At 36.6% G+C, this 23,823-nt stretch overlaps 1 protein-coding gene and 1 long non-coding RNA gene across 4 annotated transcripts; one reads left to right on the top strand and one right to left on the bottom strand.

Annotated features, from left to right (window-relative positions):
* Window positions 1–13,598: 13,598 nt before the first annotated feature.
* LOC140856404 (disease resistance protein RGA2-like) lies at window positions 13,599–18,846 on the bottom strand. The gene is made up of 2 exons (XM_073253580.1): window positions 14,364–18,846; window positions 13,599–14,041 (listed from the first exon to the last, which is right to left on the bottom strand). Exon 1 carries the CDS (start codon window positions 18,511–18,513, stop codon window positions 14,404–14,406), a length of 4,110 nt encoding a protein of 1,369 aa, XP_073109681.1. The 5' UTR covers window positions 18,514–18,846; the 3' UTR covers window positions 13,599–14,041; window positions 14,364–14,403.
* Window positions 15,802–22,348, top strand: LOC140856405 (uncharacterized). 3 transcript variants are annotated; one of them, XR_012139571.1, is made up of 3 exons: window positions 15,802–16,035; window positions 16,105–16,232; window positions 21,938–22,348. It is a non-coding gene; the product is annotated as an uncharacterized lncRNA (long non-coding RNA). The 3 variants fall into 3 exon arrangements; XR_012139570.1 differs by lacking the exon at window positions 21,938–22,348 and adding an exon at window positions 19,390–20,014; XR_012139572.1 differs by lacking the exon at window positions 21,938–22,348 and adding an exon at window positions 19,038–19,377.
* The last annotated feature ends 1,475 nt before the right edge of the window (window positions 22,349–23,823 follow it).

The following is a 23,823-nucleotide window of genomic DNA, read 5'->3' as shown; positions in this document are numbered from 1 at the left end:
CAGAGATGTCATAGGCTTATCAAATATTATATGTATCTTGACATTTAGTATGACCTATCAAAATATATCTTCACATTGGTTTGGTTTGCTAGCTTATATTTGCTCTTTTACTTATATGTTGTCTCCAGGAGATGAAACAACTCACTTTATGAAACCTTGTAGTCTTACTTTCTCATCAATATCTATCCTAGTCCATGAATAATCATATAGAGTTGCTCTCTGATTTTGCCGATTTACATCTTGTAACTGATTTGATAGTCATAACTAGTTTGGTAGTTTTCCTACTTGCCAACACATGTTATAAGGCTTATGATATCCTTAATAAATAGAGTTACCCTCATAACTCGAGCAGGTTACCCTCCTGTTCTAAAAAATATATATATGTTTCATGATAGGACCATCTATGTCCCAAAGTTGTTTTTGCTAGATTTTGGCACCAATTTATAGAAAATTGTAAACCAATTGAACGTGAGTCTTGACATACCTAAGGTCCTCCAAGGGAACGATAGTATTCACTTTAGCAGAAGCTGTTTGGACTAAGGTTTGCCTTATCGGTGCATACCTACCTACCCATACCGAGCAATGCATACTTTACCCATATCGAGTTGTCAGCTTGTGTCGGGTTGTGCTCTTTGCCGTCTCGAGCCTAGCTCCAACATTTCCTCCAAGACTCCCACCCTTGATGTTGACATTGTCGGCCATCAACAACATCCATATTCTTATCCTCCCTCCCTCCCTATCTCTCTCTCATTCGCCACTCACCTTCCCTCGTCTTCCTACTGACCACCACATCCCACCACTTCACCTTCACCTTCTACTCGTCCTCACATCACCTTGCCCCACTGGTTGAAAGGCAAGGAAAAAAAATTAATCCAAACAAGGACTACAGAGTGAGGTTTGCCCTGCTTATGGCATTTATGTTGGTATCTTGTAGGATGAAATCTGGCTTCCTTTTGAGCCACAAACCGTGGCTTCCTGATTGGTTGATTCATTTGGTGATCACTGTCATAGAATTTATTGACCTGGTATCCAAGCTTCCCAAAGACCTTATGGACAGATATATAGTTCTTCTAGTTCTCCTCTAGTTTTTCTTCAGCATAACTGTAACAGAAAATGACACTCAAATACGCTCCAAATGACTGCCGTTATTCATCTGGTATAATATTACAGGATGTGGCCTTGTGATCCCAAGCAGCATGCATTTGCACCATCTAATTTTGTTGTCCTTGAGGTTTAATTGGTCCCCATTGATTTGTGCTCTCAGCCATTTTATTGTACCATGGATATGTTGATGTGTAACCTATTCATTTTTTATATCCAAATCTTTGTTATTCTTTAAAGAATGTGTTTGGTATCTTGCAGTAGTTGAGGACTGTTGGTATTTTTGCCAGTTGTCTGGATGTCTCAACTCTCAACTTCTAATAAGATCAGGATTTGGAACGTTTTCCTACTTTTGCTTACAAAAGCAGGACATGATTTTTGCTTTATGCTGATATTCATGGAATGTTGTTGAAAAAAAAATGTGTTTCTTAAAATAGAGGGCTGATTTAGAAGTTGCATGTTACAGATGACTCAGGTGAAGTACATTGGGCCTTTCAAAGTTTCTCACCTGCTTGAGTGGAAAAGAGGTGGTCTGCAGGTGTTCATCAAAGCTTATGCTTGGAATTATTTTGTTAATAAAATCAGGGTGGGTTAGAAACGGTGTATCAGAAGCTGTTAAGATTGTTCTTATGTCTTTTTTTTTTTTAATGTAAAAAGATTATTCTTACATATCTTATGACTATTGGCAGATATTGGATTGCAGTTTGGAGATATATTTGCAAGAGAATCATTTAAGAATCATTTAAGATTCTTACATGTCTTATGACTATTGCAGTTTAAGATATTGAATTTTTCTTCTTTCATCCATCTTGTTTCAGGGCCATCCCATCTCTATTTTTGTTTTTGAAGATTATGTAACACCCCGATCCAGAATCAGCCACAGCCAATAAAAAAAAAAAAAGAAAAAGAAAAATAAAAATAAAGAAAATAAAAATAGAAAAAGAAGAAGAAGAAGTGAGAGAAATTTTCTCTCTCTCCTCTCCCTCCTTTCTCTCTCTTTTCTCTCTCCTCTCTCTACCTTCTCTCTCTACATTTTCTCTCTCTAGATTCTCTCTCTATACTTTTCTCTCTCTTTACGGATTTTGTCTCTCTAGGATCTTTTCTTCCTCTCTGATTGCATCATGAACCCTAGAATAAACTTGAGGATGAAAATAAGATGATTTGAGATTGCTCCGAAATTCGTGCGGTAGATCTGATTCCAGTCTGATTCTATTCAAAATTATAACACTTGATTCATATTGAGTCATCCTGATAGGACCTCTGATGGTCTCGACCATGATTGCCTCATCGAAAAGATACGAAGATTCTCTCTCCACTTTCTCTCTCCACTTTCTCTCTCTAGAATTTTCTCTCTCTTCATGGATTTTCTCTCTCTAGAAGTCTTATGGATCAGTGGAGGATCCTGATACATAGACAAATCCTAATTTTGATTAATTCTAAGAGAGATCCTCGATCTGTGTTATTAGGATCGATTATCGATAATTTTCTCTATATATAATTTTTATATTTGATCAGGGTTATGAAGAGATGATTGTCTGCATATGATATCGAGTGGAATATTTTGTTAAACAAATTCATAAATAAAAGAAGAACATTGATTTCTGTGCTTGGATCAGTCATCGGTAAAGGTAAGAATCCCTGTACATGATCATTATTATATATATGCTATTTTACTGTTGGTTTTGCATCATTGATTTTGCATCGTCGGATTTGAGATCGATGAATTTATTATACCTGAGATACTGTTATTTGATTTTGAGCATGAGTATGTTATGTCAATATATATGTATCAGAGATTGATGGCATGATTATATGGATATGACATATCTGAATTGATCATAATGCAAGTCAGAATTGATTTGATGAAATCCACACATAATGATTTAATGAAAAGAAAGAGATATATGGTATGGACTAGCCTTGTCATGTGGAACAGCCGGCCAGGAGCTTATGCCTGGGACAGCCCGCCAGGAGCTTATGCCTGGGACAGCCCCCACTGGCTTACAGGTGGATCAGCCGGCCAGGAACTCATGCCTGGGACAGCCCGCCAGGAGCTTATGCCTGGGACAGCCTCTCACGGGCTTTGGTACGTGGGACAGCCGGCCAGGAGCTCATCCTGGGACAGTCTTGAAAGACTTTTTAAATGGATTCGATCCGGATGATGACTGAGGTATAGACTTGGATAGTCCAGAGCCAGAAGGAAACTGTTAAAAATCATGTGATTATGAAAGGAGAAATGAAAGATAAGACATGAAATAATTGTTGAACAAAAGTATTTTACCTGTTAACATATGATGATGCATCTATTTTGACAAGACAGAAAATTTATGAATGTTTGCATTATTTTGGACATTGAACATGAGATTTTATATTTTATTGCTTATCCTTATTTTCAGACTATATTACTATATCAGTGTGATATGGGAATTCTTACTGGGCTGTAAAGCTCACACCCCTTCATCTTTCTTTTCTTCTCAGAGTTACAAGATGTCCATGGTTGGCTATGGTATGAATTTGTGAGTGAGCGGATGCATAGATAGAGTACCGTTGATACTTGATCAGAGGATTGAAGGAATATTAATTGTAATTATATAAAATTTTATGAATTATTGTTGAAATTAATTGTTATGGATGTTAAGGTTGTAATGATTTATTTTGGCCTTGCATATTCTTTAGGGCTTGCTCTAAGGAGTGTGCGGCCATCACGTATCCGACCCGGGTGTTGGGTTCGGGGCGTGACAGAATGATATCAGAGCATAGGATATGATCGTTAGGGATTATGATATGAGTGATTAGAATATTACAGAGTAATATCAAAGCTTAGGTTATAATCATTGGAAATTACGATATAAATAATTAGGATGTAATAGAATAATATCAAAGCTTAGGTTTGAGATCACTAAGATTTTGAAGTGATATCAAAACTTTATATAAGATCAGTAGGATGTGACAGAGTGGCATTTGAGCTTAGAGCTTAGGTTACGTTTATTCGGAGACAATGATACAAGTGATTAGGATATGACAGAACAATACTAGAGCCCAAGTTTAAGGTCACTAGGGATTGTCATATAAGTGATATCAAAACTTTGGGATTATAATCACTAGAGTATGATTGATAATATCGGAGTTTAAGATTTTGATCATTAAAAGTATGATAGAATGATATTAGAGTTTAGGTTATGATCATTAGAGAATATGATTTAAGCGGTATTTAAGCTTAAGATTATAATTATTTGAAATTATGACTTTAGTGATATTTTAACTTAGGTTATGATCATGAGGAACATGATAGAGAAGATTCAGTATTTAGATTTTGAATCAATAGATATTAAGATAAAATTTATGTATAAGTGGCATATGATATCTATAATAGAATTGATGAGTTATATCTTAGATTTCAATTAGTAAGGTTGACCTAAGTATGAAAGGAATTGACCTTGGAATAAAGTGGGAGGTATTGATAAGTTATGTTGAGTATACTAGAGGATTTTGGAATGTAAAAATTTATATGATTGAAGATCATGAAATTTTTTTTAATTTTGATGATAATTATCTTAGCATTATGAATTTTGGACTTATCAAAGAGAGTTAATTAGGGTATGATCTAAGAAAAAATTACATCATATGAGAGAGAAATATTTTTGAACACTGAACCCATAAGAAGTCATATATGAAACTCAATTTTTAAATGAAAAATATACTTGAATTTTATTATGAGAATATGAGATACACATCTTGGTGAAATATTTGGTTACTCAAATATCATATTCTGAATATGATTCTTTGATCTTTCAAGTTGCATTGAATTTCAAGTCAAAAACTTACTTTTCTAAGTGGTTCAAAAGTATTTTGATATTATTGTTAAATTAAAGAAGAAAATTTATTGTGTCAGAGAATGATATATAGGTTATGATGAAATTTTTTAATAATTCGTATTACTATCTTTGGATTAGATTTTTTTTTGTGATTATTGAAGATGGTGAAGTGTATTAATTATTCAAGTCAAAGTTCGAATTTTTAAATTAAATTAAGACATCTTGCTAATATTAAATTTTGAATGACTTATACAAGGGACAAGATTTTGTATAGATTTATTGATTAATATTGAGGGTTGTGATGAAGGAAGTTCTATAAGAAATAATCAAGTTGATTCTACTTAAGGATGCTGGCTTGAGTTCTTCTAGTTTGTCAAGTTAGAATTAATTCTTTTAAAAAGGAAGATTGATTTAGAAATTATCTAAATGATTGTAAGATAAATCTAAGGTTAACTCCAACTGATTCTAGATATGTTGGATTCTTGAAGAGTGATGAAACTTATGCAATGATTTCAAACATAGAAAGTGGATCAAGATTTAATTTTTATATGCTATACTCAAAGGTAGTAAAGATAAAGAAACTTAAAATTTTGCCCTAAGTCTTATATGAAATTTAAAGGTTGGATCTATTCTGGATTGATCTAACATATAAAGATATTTTTATCTTTGATATAATTATATAAATTGATAAATTAAGATCAAAGTGCGCAGCAAAAGCATGGTGGGTTAAATTGATTAGAAATATTAATTCTTTGATTCTGAAGATATTATGGAATACATTAGTTGTTAATAAAAATAATTTTTTTATCTGATCATAGTCGGATAATTTTTGTTAGTAGGTTGCTTCATTATAGATAATGCCAAGAAAGTCTAGATATCTCAAGTTTGTTAATAGCTTGATAGTTCTGATATTAGTTCAAACTTAGAATGTCCTGACATAGATCTCATATTTTTTTTAAATCTAATATTGTTACTTGAACTAATATAGAAGATTGAGATTTCCCTTAAGATGAGAGTCTACATATAAAATTTATTGGAAGGTCAAGAGAAGAAAGAAATCGATAATCGTGAAGAGTGTCCAATGTTCGACCTTTCTTTATTTACTTTCTATCAAAGGTAGTCTGAGATAATTATGAATTTCGAGTGAAATGTATTAGACAAATAATGGTAGTATATTAATACAAGTCCAAAATATTACAGTTCTTTAAAAAGTTAAGAAATCAATAAGAAGGGATGAGTTTGAGATTTCAAATAATTTTTGTTATAACAAGATCATGAGAAATAAATAATATATATGACATTATCGTAAGTTTGAGAATAACATGAAGAATGTATACTTTGAAATAGGTATCTCAAACAACATAACTTAATTTTGAGGACGAAATTATTTGAAGGGGGGGAGAATGTAACACCCCGGTCCAGAATCAGCCACAGCCAATAAAAAAAAAAAAAAAAAAAAATAGAGGAGGAGGAAGACTCCTAGCCGGAGTCTTCTTCCTTCACGATTCCGGCAAAATCGGACTCAAAGAGTCCGGCTAGGGTAGGAAACCTCCAGTATAAAGATCCCCCGTCCTCTCTTAGGAAATTACAACAAAAATTTTGAGGAAAATCGAGGGATTTGAGAAATTTTCTCAAAGATTACCGTGGGTGGTTGATCAGAAGAAAGGGGGTCGTCGGAGCTTTCTTTGGACGGCGGAACAAGGTATTCCTCTTCTCCTTTTTATTCTTCGGTCATCGGTGTTTTTGGGAAGCCGGCGAGGTGCCGGTTAGGGCTCAAATAGGGATACCCTGTTTGTGTGATCTTTTTCCTTTTCTGCCGCCGGCAACAGGGATGGTGGCACTGCCACCGACAGGGTAGCACCGCCGGCGTCGGGACGTTGCCATAAAGGGTGGCCGGAGGTGGCTCACCTGGCCGGATATGGGGGAGGCGCTCGGAAAGAGCGCGGGTTCTCTGTTTTTGACCGCGGGAAGAAGGAAGAAGAAGAAGAAAAGAAAAGAAAAGAAAAAGGGAAAAGAAAAGAAAAGAAAAAGGAAAAAAAGAAAGAAAAAGAGAAAGAAGAAAAAGAGAAAAAAAAAGAAAAAAAAGAAAAATAAAAATAAAGAAAATAAAAATAGAAAAAGAAGAAGAAGAAGAGAGAGAAATTTTCTCTCTCTCCTCTCCCTCCTTTCTCTCTCTTTTCTCTCTCCTCTCTCTACCTTCTCTCTCTACATTTTCTCTCTCTAGATTCTCTCTCTAGACTTTTCTCTCTCTTTACGGATTTTGTCTCTCTAGGATCTTTTCTTCCTCTCTGATTGCATCATGAACCCTAGAATAATCTTGAGGATGAAAATAAGATGATTTGAGATTGCTCCGAAATTCGTGCGATAGATCTGATTCCAATCTGATTCTATTCAAAATTATAACACTTGATTCATATTGAGTCATCCTGATAGGACCTCTGATGGTCTCGACCATGATTGCCTCATCGAAAAGATATGAAGATTCGCTCTCCACTTTCTCTCTCCACTTTCTCTCTCTAGAATTTTCTCTCTCTTCATGGATTTTCTCTCTCTAGAAGTCTTATGGATCAGTGGAGGATCCTGATACATAGACAAATCCTAATTTTGATTAATTCTAAGAGAGATCCTCGATCTGTGTTATTAGGATCGATTATCGATAATTTTCTCTATATACGATTTTTATATTTGATCAGGGTTATGAAGAGATGATTGTCTGCATATGATATCGAGTGGAATATTTTGTTAAAGAAATTCATAAATAAAAGAAGAACATTGATTTCTGTGCTTGGATCAGTCATCGGTAAAGGTAAGAATCCCTGTACATGATCACTATTATATATATATGCTATTTTACTGTTGGTTTTGCATCATTGATTTTGCATCGTCGGATTTGAGATCGATGAATTTATTATACCTGAGATACTGTTATTTGATTTTGAGCATGAGTATGTTATGTCAATATATATGTATCAGAGATTGATGGTATGATTATATGGATATGACATATCTAAATTGATCATAATGCAAGTCAGAATTGATTTGATGAAATCAACACATAATGATTTAATGAAAAGAAAGAGATATATGGTATGGACTAGCCTTGTCATGTGGAACAACCGGCCAGGAGCTTATGCCTGGGACAGCCCGTCAGGAGCTTATGCCTGGGACAGCCCCCACTGGCTTACAGGTGGATCAGCCGGCCAGGAGCTCATGCCTGGGACAGCCCGCCAGGAGCTTATGCCTGGGACAGTCTCTCACGGGCTTTGGTATGTGAGACAGTCGGCCAGGAGCTCATCCTGGGACAGTCTTGAAAGACTTTTTAAATGGATTCGATCCGGATGATGACTGAGGTATAGACTTGGATAGTCCAGAGCCAGAAGGAAACTGTTAAAAATCATGTGATTATGAAAGAAGAAATGAAAGATAAGACATGAAATAATTGTTGAACAAAAGTATTTTACCTGTTAACATATGATGATGCATCTATTTTGACAAGACAGAAAATTTATGAATGTTTGCATTATTTTGGACATTGAACATGAGATTTTATATTTTATTGCTTATCCTTATTTTCAGACTATATTACTATATCAGTGTGATATGAAAATTCTTACTGGGCTGTAAAGCTCACACCCCTTCATCTTTCTTTTCTTCTCAGAGTTACAAGATGTCCATGGTTGGCTATGGTATGGATTTGTGAGTGAGCGGATGCATAGATAGAGTACCGTTGATACTTGATCAGAGGATTGAAGGAATGTTAATTGTAATTATACAAAATTTTATGAATTATTGTTGAAATTAATTGTTATGGATGTTAAGGTTGTAATGATTTATTTTGGCCTTACATATTCTTTAGGGCTTGCTCTAAGGAGTGTGCGGCCATCACGTATCCGACCCGGGTGTTGGGTTCGGGGCGTGACTGAATATTTGGTTACTTTTCTGTCACGCCCCAAACCCAACACCCGGGTCGGATACGTGATGGCCGCACACTCCTTAGAGCAAGTCCTAAAGAATATGCAAGGCCAAAATAAATCATTACAACCTTAACATCCATAACAATTAATTTCAACAATAATTCATAAAATTTTGTATAATTACAATTAACATTCCTTCAATCCTCTGATCAAGTATCAACGGTACTCTATCTAAGCATCCGCTCACTCACAAATCCATACCATAGCCAACCATGGACATCTTGTAACTCTGAGAAGAAAAGAAAGATGAAGGGGTGTGAGCTTTACAGCCCAGTAAGAATTCCCATATCACACTGATATAGTAATATAGTCTTAAAATAAGGATAAGCAATAAAATATAAAATCTCATGTTCAATGTCCAAAATAATGCAAACATTCATAAATTTTCTGTCTTGTCAAAATAGATGCATCATCATATGTTAACAGGTAAAATACTTTTGTTCAACAATTATTTCATGTCTTATCTTTCATTTCTCCTTTCATAATCACATGATTTTTAACAGTTTCCTTCTGGCTCTGGACTATCCAAGTCTATACCTCAGTCATCATCTGGATCGAATCCATTTAAAAAGTCTTTCAAGACTGTCCCAGGATGAGCTCCTGGCCGGCTGTCCCACGTACCAAAGTCCGTGAGAGGCTGTCCCAGGCATAACTCCTGGCGGGCTGTCTCAAGCATGAGCTCCTGGCCGGCTGATCCACCTGTAAGCCAGTGGGGGCTGTCCCAGGCATAAGCTCCTGGCGGACTGTCCCAGGCATAAGCTCCTGGCCGGCTGTTCCACATGACAAGGCTAGTCCATACCATATATCTCTTTCTTTTCATTAAATCATTATGTGTTGATTTCATCAAATCAATTCTGACTTGCATTATGATCAATTCAGATATGTCATATCCATATAATCATGCCATCAATCTCTGATACATATATATTGACATAACATACTCATGCTCAAAATCAAATAACAGTATCTCAGGTATAATAAATTCATCGATCTCAAATCCGACGATGCAAAACCAATGATGCAAAACCAACAGTAAAATAGCATATATATAATAGTGATCATGTACAGGGATTCTTACCTTTACCGATGACTGATCCAAGCACAGAAATCAATGTTCTTCTTTTATTTATGAATTTATTTAACAAAATATTCCACTCGATATCATATGCAGACAATCATCTCTTCATAACCCTGATCAAATATAAAAATCATATATAGAGAAAATTATCGATAATTGATCCTAATAACATAGATCGAGGATCTCTCTTAGAATTAATCAAAATTAGGATTTGTCTATGTATCAGGATCCTCCACTGATCCATAAGACTTCTAGAGAGAGAAAATCCATGAAGAGAGAAAAAATTCTAGAGAGAGAAAGTGGAGAGAGAAAGTGGAGAGAGAATCTTCGTATCTTTTCGATGAGGCAATCATGGTCGAGACCATCAGAGGTCCTATCAGGATGACTCAATATGAATCAAGTGTTATAATTTTGAATAGAATCAGACTGGAATCAGATCTACCGCACGAATTTCGGAGCAATCTCAAATCATCTTATTTTCATCCTCAAGTTTATTCTAGGGTTCATGATGCAATCAGAGAGGAAGAAAAGATCCTAGAGAGACAAAATCCATAAAGAGAGAGAAAAGTCTAGAGAGAGAATCTAGAGAGAGAAAATGTAGAGAGAGAAGGTAGAGAGAGGAGAGAGAAAAGAGAGAGAAAGGAGGGAGAGGAGAGAGAGAAAATTTCTCTCTCTTCTTCTTCTTCTTTTTCTATTTTTATTTTCTTTATTTTTATTTTTCTTTTTTTTCTCTTTTTCTTCTTTCTCTTTTTCTTTCTTTTTTTCCTTTTTCTTTTCTTTTCTTTTCCCTTTTTCTTTTCTTTTCTTTTCTTCTTCTTCTTCCTTCTTCCCGCGGTCAAAAATAGAGAACCCGCGCTCTTTCCGAGCGCCTCCCCCATATCCGGCCAGGTGAGCCACCTCCGGCCACCCTTTCCGACAACGTCCCGACGCCGGCGGTGCTACCCTGTCGGTGGCAGTGCCACCGTCCCTGTTGCCGGCAGCAGAAAAGGAAAAAGATCACACAAACAGGGTATCCCTATTTGAGCCCGAACCGGCACCTCGCCGGCTTCCCAAAAACACCGATGACCGAAGAATAAAAAGGAGAAGAGGAATACCTTGTTCCGCCGTCCAAAGAAAGCTCCGACGACCCCCTTTCTTCTGATCAACCACCCACGGTAACCTTTGAAAAAATTTCTCAAATCCCTCGATTTTCCTCAAAATTTTTGTTGTAATTTCCTAAGAGAGGACGGGGGATCTTTATACTGGAGGTTTCCTACCCTAGCCGGACTCTTTGAGTCCGATTTTGCCGGAATCGTGAAGGAAGAAGACTCCGGCTAGGAGTCTTCCTCCTCCTCTATTTTTTTTTTTTTTTTATTGGCTGTGGCTGATTCTGGACCGGGGTGTTACAGATTATGAGAATCATAATCTATTTAATAATATTAACCTTACATTTGGTACGGAGAATCGATTGGAAGAAAGATTGACGAGAGAGAGGATGGATGGAAGATTTCTCTCTTCATTTGGCATAGAAGGAATGAAAGAAAGGAGGATAATATTTATATGATATTTTAAATAAATTATTTTTTATTTAAAAAGATATTATTATGAATTTAGTATATTTATTTATTATATAAATTTATAATTTTTATAAAATATAATTATATTAAAAATTAATAAATATTTAATTTAATTTAATAAATAATTTTAATTTAATCTAATTTAATAATAATTTAATTTTAATTTAATTTACATATATTGGTTATATAAGTAACTAATTAATATGTAATTCAATTTAAATAGTTATCTAATTCTATACAAATAGCTAATTAAAAATAGCAAATATAATTAGAAAATCGAGCATGATTTTAATTATTTACTTATAGTTATATAATTATATACTGAAATTAAAATTAATAGTAATGAAATTTAATTCTATAGGATTAATATTATAGATAAAAATAAAAAAAAATATATAAAATGAATGAAAATGTAAAAAAGTGTTCAATCTTATCAAAAAATTAATAAAGAATAATTTTATTAATATATATTTCTACTTCTTATATATTCCATCCATTTTTCTTTACATCTTTGTAAATTAGATGATGCAAATTAGTAGAATAGGATAGATGGATAATCTTTTTTTTTGTCATTCATTTTTTTTAAAATTTTTTAAACCAAATGATGGATAGAGGATATCTATCCTTCGAATCCCATCCATCATCTCCCATAACCTAAATACAAGAAGGACAGTGTAGCTCAACACATGCCATGCCTTCCTATATCTTTGTTAGCAACATGAAAAAAGATGTATGTGCTCTCTTGATCCCTTGTCACCACTTCATGCACACCTTAGAAAATTATTAGGTGGACTAGATGGATTTAGAGTGAAATTACTCAGGTGGATTTATTTTTCTTAGGATGAAATTATTATGTATTTTATTTTATCATGGATGCATGATAGGTTTTGTCCATCTTACTACTTTCCGTTTTACTCTTGCTCTCCATTCCTCCGTATGTAGACACCATTCGGTATGGTTGCTTGTTTGGCGAGTGTGGTTTGAAGAAAGGAGGGATGCTATTGCCTTCTATTTTTTCAAGTCTGTGTCCAGCACCATCTCCTCCCCCTCTCATTTTGTGTGTCCTCCCTAACCTCTAAGATTTTGTCCTCTCTGCAATCTCCACCTCAAAGTGGTGGTCAATTGCTGATAGTTGTTAGATCTAGCCTCCAAAAAAATTCCTTTTTTTCCTTATTTTGTTGTTGAGCCTCACCTCTATGTTGCCTCTGGTAAGTGGGCTCTAAGATTGGCAAAGATGCTATATATCCCATGATGGCATCTTGGTGTCCTCCGCTTCCTTGTCTATATTGGGGAAATATGTTGCAGCAGGGCCACGACCGCCTCTCCTTGTCTCTCTCTCTCTCTCTTTTATCCTCCTCTCTCTTTATCTCTCTATCTCACTCTCTAACCTTCTCTCCCTCCCCCTTTCTCCACTGTTTTAGGGATGGGGTGGGTTTTGGCTAAAGAAAGTAGGGACTCAAGGTAGTTTGTTTTCTATTCCGCTACGGCTGCGAAACTTGCCATCCTAAATAACCAATCATATTTATCCACATAACATGTACCATTCTTTATTCCACATGCCATTACATAATTTTTTTTAACTAATATGTATAGTAGATTGTAGCATTTATGGATATAATATAAAAAGACATTATGAGAAGCAGGCATTGTGATAAAAGATTATCACCTCAAGCCTGATTGCTTACTTTATCCTCAGAAGTATCGCTTACCTTATCCTAAGGAATTTTTCTTTGACGGGCATTCTTTGTGATGCCATATGCAATAATGATGTAAGACATTATTTGGATCAGAAGGTTTTGTAAGAGTTCCGAGATAGGGAAAGCGAAGGCATCATCACTTATTGGTAGTATTTACTAACACATGACATTTTTATAAAAATGAAGAAATTTTAAATGTTCATTTCTGAAAAATGAAAACAACTAATAATGCAACATGGTTTGAAAGTGATACAATATAATCCGGATGTTATATAATAAATAAATATGAAAGAAAATTGAGTGTATTGTTGTTCATGAAACAATACACCGATAACAGCAAAAGATCAAACAATTTATGGAATCCATTCATTCTCGGAACACAATTCAAGGAACAATGGGAATTCTTGTTTGAGAAATTGATAAATGATAAAGCAAAAGACAAGAGACATCAAAAATCTTAGATGACATTCTAACAATATAATTCTAGTGAAACCGTACATGAGTACACTATAAAAAGAAAAGGTAGAAGAAAAAAAAAAACCGTGACATTGTTATAATAACGATAATAGACAGCACATTACGGAAGACCAAATAAATACAAATAGAAGCAAATATGGGTATCTTTGTTTATGAATTGAAAGCAAGCACTCTGATGCTTTTTGACTCCTTCCTTTTAGCATCATCTCTCTGGAGGCTATAAAAGATTTGCAAGCGCTAAATTAAGCTCCGCAAGGCTTTAAAGGTGGATCGGCACAATCATCAAGCTCCTTAAAGGTAACAATGATGGAGCTCCTTGAACCAGAGTACAATCTAGGAAGATCTGTCCATGGGCAAATAAAGGAGAACTAAATTAGAGATTCCATAACGTAGTAAAATTGTATGAACCTTCTAATCACTCTCACAGATTTTGTATAAAATGGTAAAATATATGAGAACAAGGAAGCGATCCAGTTGGTATATATTTGGATAAATCTAACAATTTTCAAACAAAATGGCAACAGTCATATTGGATCTTAAAATGTGCATTTTAAGTTAAATTTGCATATAAAGAAATGGAGAATAAAAAAAAAAAAGAACGAAGCAACAAATAGGAAAAAAGATTAAAAAATAAAGAAAGGAGAGCAAAAAGAAAAGTGACACACCAGAAAAGGTAGTTTGCCTGTGAATGGGATTGTTAGCACCTCAGCTATGACCCGTGCAGCGTGCAAACCCAAATCGATCAAGAAATTTTGCAGCGAAGGTGCGTCTTTCATTCATTTCTTCTCTATTTTCTTCCTCTGGCCAGATGATGATTTCTTGGATGTGAGCAATCTTGTGCCAGTCCTCGCCTGTCTCCCTCTTGCATCGCCTCACTAGCTGGGGACAGCCTCTAATGATCAAGTATTGGAGTGCGGTTAGGTGTTGCAAGCCATCTGGCAGCATTGCCAGTTGGGGCAGGTTGGAGATTTCCAGGGCTTGGAGTGCGGTGAGATGTCGTAGGCCATCTGGCAAGATTTTCAGCTGGGGCTGGTTGGAGATATTCAGCTGTCGGAGTGCGGTGAGGTGTCGTAGGCCATCTGGCAGCATCGTCGGCTGGGGCAGGTTGGAGATAACCAATGTTTGGAGTGCGGTGAGGTATCGTAGGCCATCTGGCAGCATTGCTAGCTGGGGCAGGTTGGAGATAACCAATGTTTGGAGTGCGGCGAGGTGTCGTAGGCAATCTGGCAGCATTGCTAGCTGGGGCAGGTTGGAGATAACCAATGTTTGGAGTGCGGCGAGGTGTCGTAGGACATCTGGCAGCATTTTCAGCTGGGGCAGGTTGGAGATACGCAGCTCTTGGAGTGTGGTGAGATGTTGCAGGTTATCTGGTAGCATTTTCAGCTGGGGCAGGTTGGAGATACGCAGCTCTTGGAGTGTGGTGAGAGGTTGCAGGTTATCTGGTAGCATTGCTAGGTTGGGACAATCCTTTATTCGTAGATGTCGGAGTGAGGTTAGGCCTCCTACCCACTCTGGCAAAGAAGTCAACATGCCGGCTTCTTTTATCCTTAAATATTCAAGGGTAGGGAAATAGGGGGTGGGCTGCTGTTGCTTCCTTCCTCCTCCCTCCAGACTTCTTAGATTTCTGTTTCTCACTAAATCAAGGGTTTGGAGTGAGGGCAGGTACATAATATCCTCCGGCAAACATGTTAGCTCATCACATTCTTCAATTCGTAGCTTTTCCAAGGCGGTGAGGTATTGCAGCCCATCCCACCCCCCAGATGATGATGATATTCCACAGCTGTTAATAGACAGGGATGTGAGTTTGGACCACCCTGCAAGGCTCCCTGCTGATAATAGCATCTCATTGCTGCTTGTTATTTCAAAAATCTCCACAGAGCATAGGATACATGGCTGCACGGCTAATTTGGGGCATGATTCTATCCTCAACTTGGTAAGGCGAGGGCATGATTCTGCATGCCATTTTTCCAAATCGGGCATGTCTTCTAAAGTCAAATTCTCTAGTGACGGGAATGTGATGCCGCCACCATCCCCATAGAACTCTTCTCCGATTCTCCTCACGGCATGCATTTTACGCAATTTCAATTTCTTTAATGAGGGCCATGGACCAAGTGGAAGATGTTCACACCTCTTGAGATCCCCCATCGTAAGCTCAACTATATTTGGGAAAGAAGGTGACATCCAATTGGGTAATCTGGTGCCTATATAAGAATAGATTTCCAACTTCTCCAGATTATGGTGAGGTTGGAGCCTTTCAAATACACCCTCTGCCACTTCCACTTCAGTAGATGATGGTTCATGTTCCTCACCCCCACCTTTGTTCCACTCAAGTCTCAGGTAATTCAATCTCGTCTTTGCCCTCAGGTTTGCTTGCATGGCTTCATCTGGATCCTTCACATGATGCAGATTCTTAATTTCCAAGCTACCACGAATAGAGTTCAGATGTTGCAGCTCCGCGATGGTGCACCCATTCTCCTGAGCAACAATGAACATCGGCAATGTCTCAAGGTTACCCAACCGGCCCAAGCCACGAGGTATGCAATCCAAATTGTCACAGCCTCTTATATCTAGGTGTCTGAGGTTGCCTAGATTACTTATACCTTCAGGCAATTCTTTTAGAATCCAGCAATAGGAAAGATTCAATGTCTGCAAACTGGAAAGTCTGGTGATCGAGGTAGGTAACGTTGTAATCTGAAAACACGATGATATATCCATATATCTAAGGTTGCATAGGTTACCTATACCTTCAGGCAATTCTTTTAGCATATTGCAATTTGGGAGATTCAATGTCTGCAAATTGGAAAGTCTGGTGATTGAGAGAGGTAATGTTGTAATATTAGGACAGCATGATATATCCATATATCTAAGGTTGCACAGGTTACCTATACCTTCAGGCAATTCTTTTAGCATACTGCAATCTCGAAGATTCAATGTCTGCAAATTGTAAAGTTTGGTGATCAAGGTAGGCAATGTTGAAATCTGAGCTGGCGATAAGTCAATGAATCGTAGATGCTTTAATCTGCTTATTCTATTAGACAACTTCGCAATTCCACTGGAATTTAAGCCCAATGCACGTAACTGGGGGAAAGTTTTTGTTGCATTGAAGATAAATTCATCCACATCAACGTTACTACGATATTCTGCCTTTAACAAAAAAAGCGATCTCAATTTTTTGGCTTCATAAGTTGTCTTGAAATCAATTGATGACCCAGAAGAATATGGTATCGATAGATAACGACATTCAAGTGAAATGCTCTTCATACCCCCCTGCATGACTAAAGCTTCATCCTTTGTGATGGAACATGCAAGATCATGGACTAAATCATGCATCTTACAAGTCCCTCGATTATTGTACTTATCCATTTGGACATCTTGAAAGAATGATCTCGACAACAAATTATCAAAGTATTGCTTGCCAATGTCCTCAGCATTTTGAGAAGTACCTGATGTATCTATGAGTCCTTCAGCCATCCACAATTGAATCAATCTCTCGATTTCAATTTCATGATCTTTCTGGAACACAGAACAGTACGTGAAACACCGCTTCAAGTGAGAAGGTAAATGATCATAACTTAACTTTAGTACATGGAGAATTCCAGCTTCGCCTATGGGTAACCCTCCTACTTCAAAATCTTTACAGATAGCTGACCACTCCTGTACCTTTGTGTAAGAGTTCATCAGACTTCCAAGAGCTTTTGCTGCTAAAGGCAGACCTCCACACTTTTTAATGATCTCCCATCCAATTTTCTCCAATTCTCGGTTATCTTCTTCCCTCTCAGACCTAAATGCCCTTTGCTTGAACAGACACCAGCAATCCTCATCTTGCAACCCTTGCAATCGATGTACTGAGACGGTTCCGATTGTAGATGCACCAGAAACAGCAGTTTCAATGCGTGTTGTTACTATGATCTTGCTTCCTAATTTGGCATGTATGAACAAAGGTTTTAGTTGTTCCCACTCCGATTCCTTATGGTTCCATAAATCATCTAAAACCAAAAGAAATCTTTTTGTTCTCAATTTTTCATCCAAGAAAGTTGACATGGTTTGCAAGTTTGAGAAAATGCTCTGCTCCCCTTTAAGTTGTTCAATCATTGCCCGCAAGACCATTTTCCCGTCAAAAGTTTCACCCACACACACCCACATTCGAAGCTCAAATTGCTCCTTAATCCTCTCATTGTTGTAGACTAATTGAGCAAGGGTTGTCTTTCCAATTCCACCAAGGCCAACTATTGTAAGGATGGAGATATTTTTGTCATTATCTCTGTCAACTAAGAACTCCATGACCTGTTTTTCATCTTCATCTCGTCCATAAATTTTTGGTTCGCTCACCAATGAGGTGGTCTCACGGTCCACAGGTCTATCTGAGTCAGATTTGATCACCATCAAATCAAAATCCTTGTTCTCCTTTGCAATTTCATCAAATCTCTCCCTAATTTCACTTATCTTGCCACCAATTTTATATCGAAATGCGATTGGATTGTTTGAGGAAAAGAAGTCACGCACCTTTCCAGTCATGCGGTCATATCTCTCCATTCTTCGCCGCAGTGCTTCAGTTTGGAACTCATCCACCACATCGTCAGCATCTAAAGCTGCATCTTTGAGTTTCTTCAACCAACTTTGCAGAGCTTTGTTGGTGATAGATTTCTTCTCTGCATCATCAAGCACGTTCTGGATCGTTGATAACTTGCTCTGCAACTTCTCCATGTCGGTGTAGACGCTCCTCGCCAGTCCCAGATCCTTCCATAGCCCAGAGGCCAACTTCTCCACCACCATTTCGACAGCAGCACCGGCAGCTGTTACTGCTAATTCTGCCATGATTCTAGAGGATGATTGGAGAACCAATTAAAGCTACGATCTCTGAGGTCAAGCTTTGGTGAATTAATGGGGAATATGGACAGACACCTGGGTTCAGATTGTATCTTCGGCGCAAAAGAATGATTCACCTTCTTTCATGACATCCATCGTTGGATTGCCCAACAGCCACTTTGAGATCTGTACAAGCAGCCGATGGAAGAGGGAGGTTGGTATTGCGAAAGAAGGTGAATCATTCCTTCGTCCGAAGATGAGGAAGAAGCTTGGCACGCGGTGGACTCTGCCGGGCGAGAAATTGCCAAGACAATAAGCCGAGGATAACGCCAAAGAGCCTGGTAATCTTTTAATGTCTAAAAGACCGATGATGGACTTGCCATTTCATTTATTTATTTATTTCGTTTCCTTTGAGGCCTTGGACGGCAGAAGTGGAGCCCCTGCCAACGAGGATGGCAATGGCTCCCAACCGGCAGTGGCTCATCTTTCATTTATTTTATTTATTTATTTATTGTATTTTTATCTTAAAAAAGTGACCTTGGAGTCGTGATACCGGGATGGATCACATGGATGCTGCATCTACCAAATTTGAATAATGGCGAGGAAGAAGCTTTGCAAGTGATGGACTGAGCTAGGCGAGAAAAATGCCAAGGCAACAGACGAAGCATAATGCCAAATAGCAAAGAAAACAAATGAATAGAATAAGAAACAAAATGGTTTAGTATCAATTAAAAGTAGATAATCTTGTATGGTTCTTTTTTTTCGTGGGCGGTGTTGGAAATAAATACATACGGAGCACATGAGAGGTCATAGGTGATGATAGGCTGAAAGTAGATTGGAATCATGTAAATGTTTATTGTCATTTTTTTTTTTTTTTGATGATAGATACAAGTGAATGTTGTCAGAAAAGGCTACTAAATGGACAGAGGCCAACTTCTTCACCACCATTTCGACAACAGGACTGGCAGCTGTTATTGCTAATTCAGCCATGATTTTGGCGGATGGTTGGAGTAACAGATCGGAGAACTAACAAAAGCTTTGATCTTCTTTACTGAGGTCTTGATTCAAATAAATGGAGACTTGTATGTGGTGGTTCAATCGTCCAACACCAATAATTGAGAGGAAGTGGCGAGGACCTCTCAGAAAAAACATGTGACAGGAGGAAGCCAGGAGAAGAATTATTAGAGAGAAAAAGTGGGGGACGTGCTATTGGTGGATCTCTGGGGCAATATTTTGGAGACAGCTGGTTTGATGGTGATGGAGTAGACTAGGTCTTGGAGCCGGACAACCAGGCGCTCAATGGAATCGATGAAGTACAATGCAAGTAGAATAATGTGTGGGCCATGGAGCATTTTTGCTATTTTTCAAGTTGCACTTTAAACACACCACTAAGATATTCTTTAGCGGAAAACACCGAAAGTATTCTGACAAGAATTTAGATTTCATTTGATAGCTCACAATCTATTCAGATTGTAATTTAATGTGATAATTTAGATTACTATATTTGATATATTTTTTAAGCAACATTTCAGATTGCTTCATAGAAAGCAATCTGAATTATCTTGAGAAAAGATGGCTATCTAAATTATCACTTCTTTGATAATATTATAATAAAATTTTAAATAAAATTATCTCTCAAAAAAATTATACAAAATCTATTGTCCAACTCTCTCTCTCTCCTCTCCACCCCCCTCCGTGTGTGCCTCCAGGCTCCTCCATCTTCCTTTGCTTGTACCTTAGAGTTGGATATGCAATCTTTGCTTTTGGGATCATCATGGGCTTTGCAAATCTATTTTGTGGGTATGCTAATCATTCTAGTTTTTTAATCCATATCAAGTGCTTTTCTTGATAAAAAAATATTTTAATTCATTCAAAATCAAAAAATTGAGAAACTGTCCTCTGCAACAAGCTTTATGTGGGAATTATTGGAAGTAGCTGTGCACTATACCTGATGCCCAGAACTCATCATTCTTTGAAATCCGACGGCCAAAGCATTGCACCAAAAAAAGCATTTCACAATGGAGACCCATGCGACAAGAGGATTGGGGCAATTTGGAATGATAATGCCATACATAGCGCATCCCTATTGTAAAGAACCAATTCTAAGATTTTCTTGGCACCGATTTTGAGCCCAAAAACATTTTTTGCCCAGTCTCATCATTTTGCAAGATGGACCTCTAATTTCAATATTGCGTAGAAGGATTTAATTGCAGGAACAATGGTAGAAGAAAAAAAAAAGCTACTATGAGGATTTATATATGCAAAAGATATTTTCAAGAGACATATGAGGAAAAAATTGCAATATATTACAAAATTTGCAATATGTATGTAAAATTTATTAGTAAAATATATTTAATACAAATAGAAATAGGTCCCATCTAAATTAGTCCATTCTAAATAAAATTTCATGGAACTTAATTTTAAACATTTACTCTTGCATGGGGTAGAATTTCTACTACTTTCTTTGACAATGATGAATATGCAATTAATATTCAATTGGCATACTACCTATTTGACAACATCAAAAAGCAGCCTAAAGTCTATTTGGTTGCCTATCTCAGGCTCAAGAAAAAATTTCTAGACCTCTAAGGATAATGGCAAACTAGAAAAATTGAGAAAATGGGTTTTCTCAAATTTAACCAAAAAGAAATCTAGAAATTAGATTCTTTTTCCTGTTCCTTTTATATTAATTTAGATAGTTCCTTTTATATTAATTTAGGTAGAACCAAGTTAATGTAATTAAATTGTTGGGTGAATAAAGAACTATGGACTGGTTTGGTTTGCGGAAAAAAGGGGAGAAGTATGGTCAATGGAAACATAGAAAATGACTGCATGTTTGGTTGATATTTTCAAAATAAGAGAGAGAGAAAGTAGTATATTTAGATTTTTTTTTTTCAAATATAGCTCTATTTCAAAGGAGAGAGATGGGTAAAGATGATTGATCTTCTTTTACGAGCCTAATTGTTTAGTGGGTCTTGATGCTTTGAGATTAGTACATGGAGTTTAACGTTGCACAAGTGAATGGAGCAAATCTGACTCTAGGCACTCATCCATATTTAGATTTTTTTTGACTTTTGATCTTATCTTGGTTTGTTGAGAGAAAGGAGGAGAAATCAAGCCTTCCTCTATCCTCATGCAAGTCCTCGAGGCCCTCCTCCATTTTGGTAAACTTATATTTCAGTATCCGTTTAATTCTATGTATGTTGGATAATGCTTAACGTAGAACATTAGTTATTTGGGTACAGACTTCTACACATTTATTCTGTTCTTGGTCATTGCAAGTTAGACAAACTTGCAGTGGAGCACCGTTAGCCAAACTCATATACTGGATTAACATAGAAATATACAATGTACCTTGGAATGTAATTAAAAAAAAAAATCACAATCTGTTTTATTCTGGTGATATGATGCCATTGTTGTGAACCATGTACAGTGTTTTGCAGTACTTCGGCAAATAACAAACACAAAAATAAGATAGTGAAGGTGCAAAGCTTAGGACACGTGCCAAATCAAAGTGAAGAAGGGAAGAAGAATCGCAAAGCAAAATTTTCAAATCAAGAGGGACATAATAGAGTAATCATGAAGATTTAAATTATGAAGGACATTATGGTTGACTGGATAACTTAAGGATGCACCATTTCGCAAGGTTCCCTCGTGCCATCACTAGCGAAAACAGCAGCACCATATGGAGAACCCCCTCCGATGTCATCCATCTTGAACAGACCTACTCCGAAAGTGTAACTGATGGGAGCATATAACATCCCATGGGGGGTTTACTGGGTGATTGCAGTCTATCTGTAAAAATAAAAATAGAGGTATAATTTAGCTGCTGACGATATCAACTTCCCAAAATTTTCAAAAAAAAAAAAAAGAGAAAAGAAAAAGAAGCTATAGCTCATGGAGCAAGTAATGGATCTCCTTCAGATGTTGGAGTTAATATAGTTTAACCCAATTTTGAGAAAGGTTCGAAGTTTTTTTTAAGCACCAACAACAGTTGATGGAATCAAAACCACAATTAAAAATGTCGCCTTTAAAGATAAGAACATACAATATGTGCAGTACTAAAATGTCAGAAATTTGTTAAGCCCTTTCACAATTAAGCAATTTAGCATTAATAATTAGCAAATAGCTCATCCACTTGATCTTGGAGGCTCGCAATTAACTCCTCTGTTCTACATAACTTAGCAACATTCACAAGAGCCAAGATAGAGCAGTCTTGGAAAGCCAGAAGACAGGTAATTTTATGTTTGGCATTCCAAATTATCTCTTTTTTTCCCTGTAATTTTCAGAAAACCAACAAGCAGCTCAAAATCAAGGTTTTCAATGGACAGATCCTCATTTTTATTAAAAAAAAATAGATATGCAGAGAAACAGAACCTTGCCGAGACCATCGAGTTTCTCAGCATAAATGCATCAAATCTCAATGGACTCAGAGTTTCTTTTAAGAAGCTGAAAACAGAAAATCCTAATATATTCTTATAGTGAAATGGATTTTCTTTTTATAAACATATGTATATTATTGCCATCATATAGCAATTTTTTGACTAAATCTTCCAACAATATGTAATAATCATATGATTCCACTAAACAAATCATCATTTTATAAAAAATAATGGATAGACAGAGAAGAAAAATCTTTAGTAGACTACTCACCAGATGTTTCATCAGAGATGTGTGAAAATCAATAGACTCATACCTCCTAGAAAAGTAAGAACACCAAATTCAAAAATGTTGTTATGGGTGATCATTATAAACAAATAATAAATTATTGCCATCCATAATTCTTTGCTCGATATCTTCAAACGAATGTAAAAATGACCATGTGATTTCAAAATTAATCCAGCCAATTCAACCACAACTACATAAGAACTAATTTAACAGAAATCTTTATGCCAAGAGCGGATCAATCCTACACAAAATATAAGCAATGGAAGTACCACATGCTCTTTCTAAGAAATAAGCCAAGATCTGTTTTTGCCTCTCAAACATTCATTTAGTGAGCCAAAATATTGTTCCCTGACCTTTGATCATCCCCACTTGCATCAATTTACCAAAGCTAGGCACCTAAGAGACACTGCATAGTAGAGGCCATCAGGACCAAATATGATCCTACATGCTAGGCTTTAAGGTGGGTACTATTTATGCATTGGGAACCTCAAGCCAGCATCAAGCTCAGATAGCCACCAGCCACATGCCAAGAACAATCCTTGTGTCACGGCCCAGCCCATAGGGCCCATGCCAAGAACAATCCTTGTGTTGACCTTAGAATAAAGAGAAAGATATTAATGTGTTGTGTTGAATATATTCGATGATTTTGGA

This window comes from Elaeis guineensis, chromosome 3, assembly GCF_000442705.2.
Source record: "Elaeis guineensis isolate ETL-2024a chromosome 3, EG11, whole genome shotgun sequence".
NCBI lineage: Eukaryota > Viridiplantae > Streptophyta > Magnoliopsida > Arecales > Arecaceae > Elaeis > Elaeis guineensis.
Note: the sequence above shows the minus strand (reverse complement) of the source record. Positions and strands in the feature narration are given on the sequence as shown.

Bases quoted from the DNA above. Each gene is read 5' to 3' on its own strand.
- LOC140856404 (XM_073253580.1), bottom strand. From the start codon at position 18,513: ATGGCAGAATTAGCAGTAACAGCTGCCGGTGCTGCTGTCGAAATGGTG.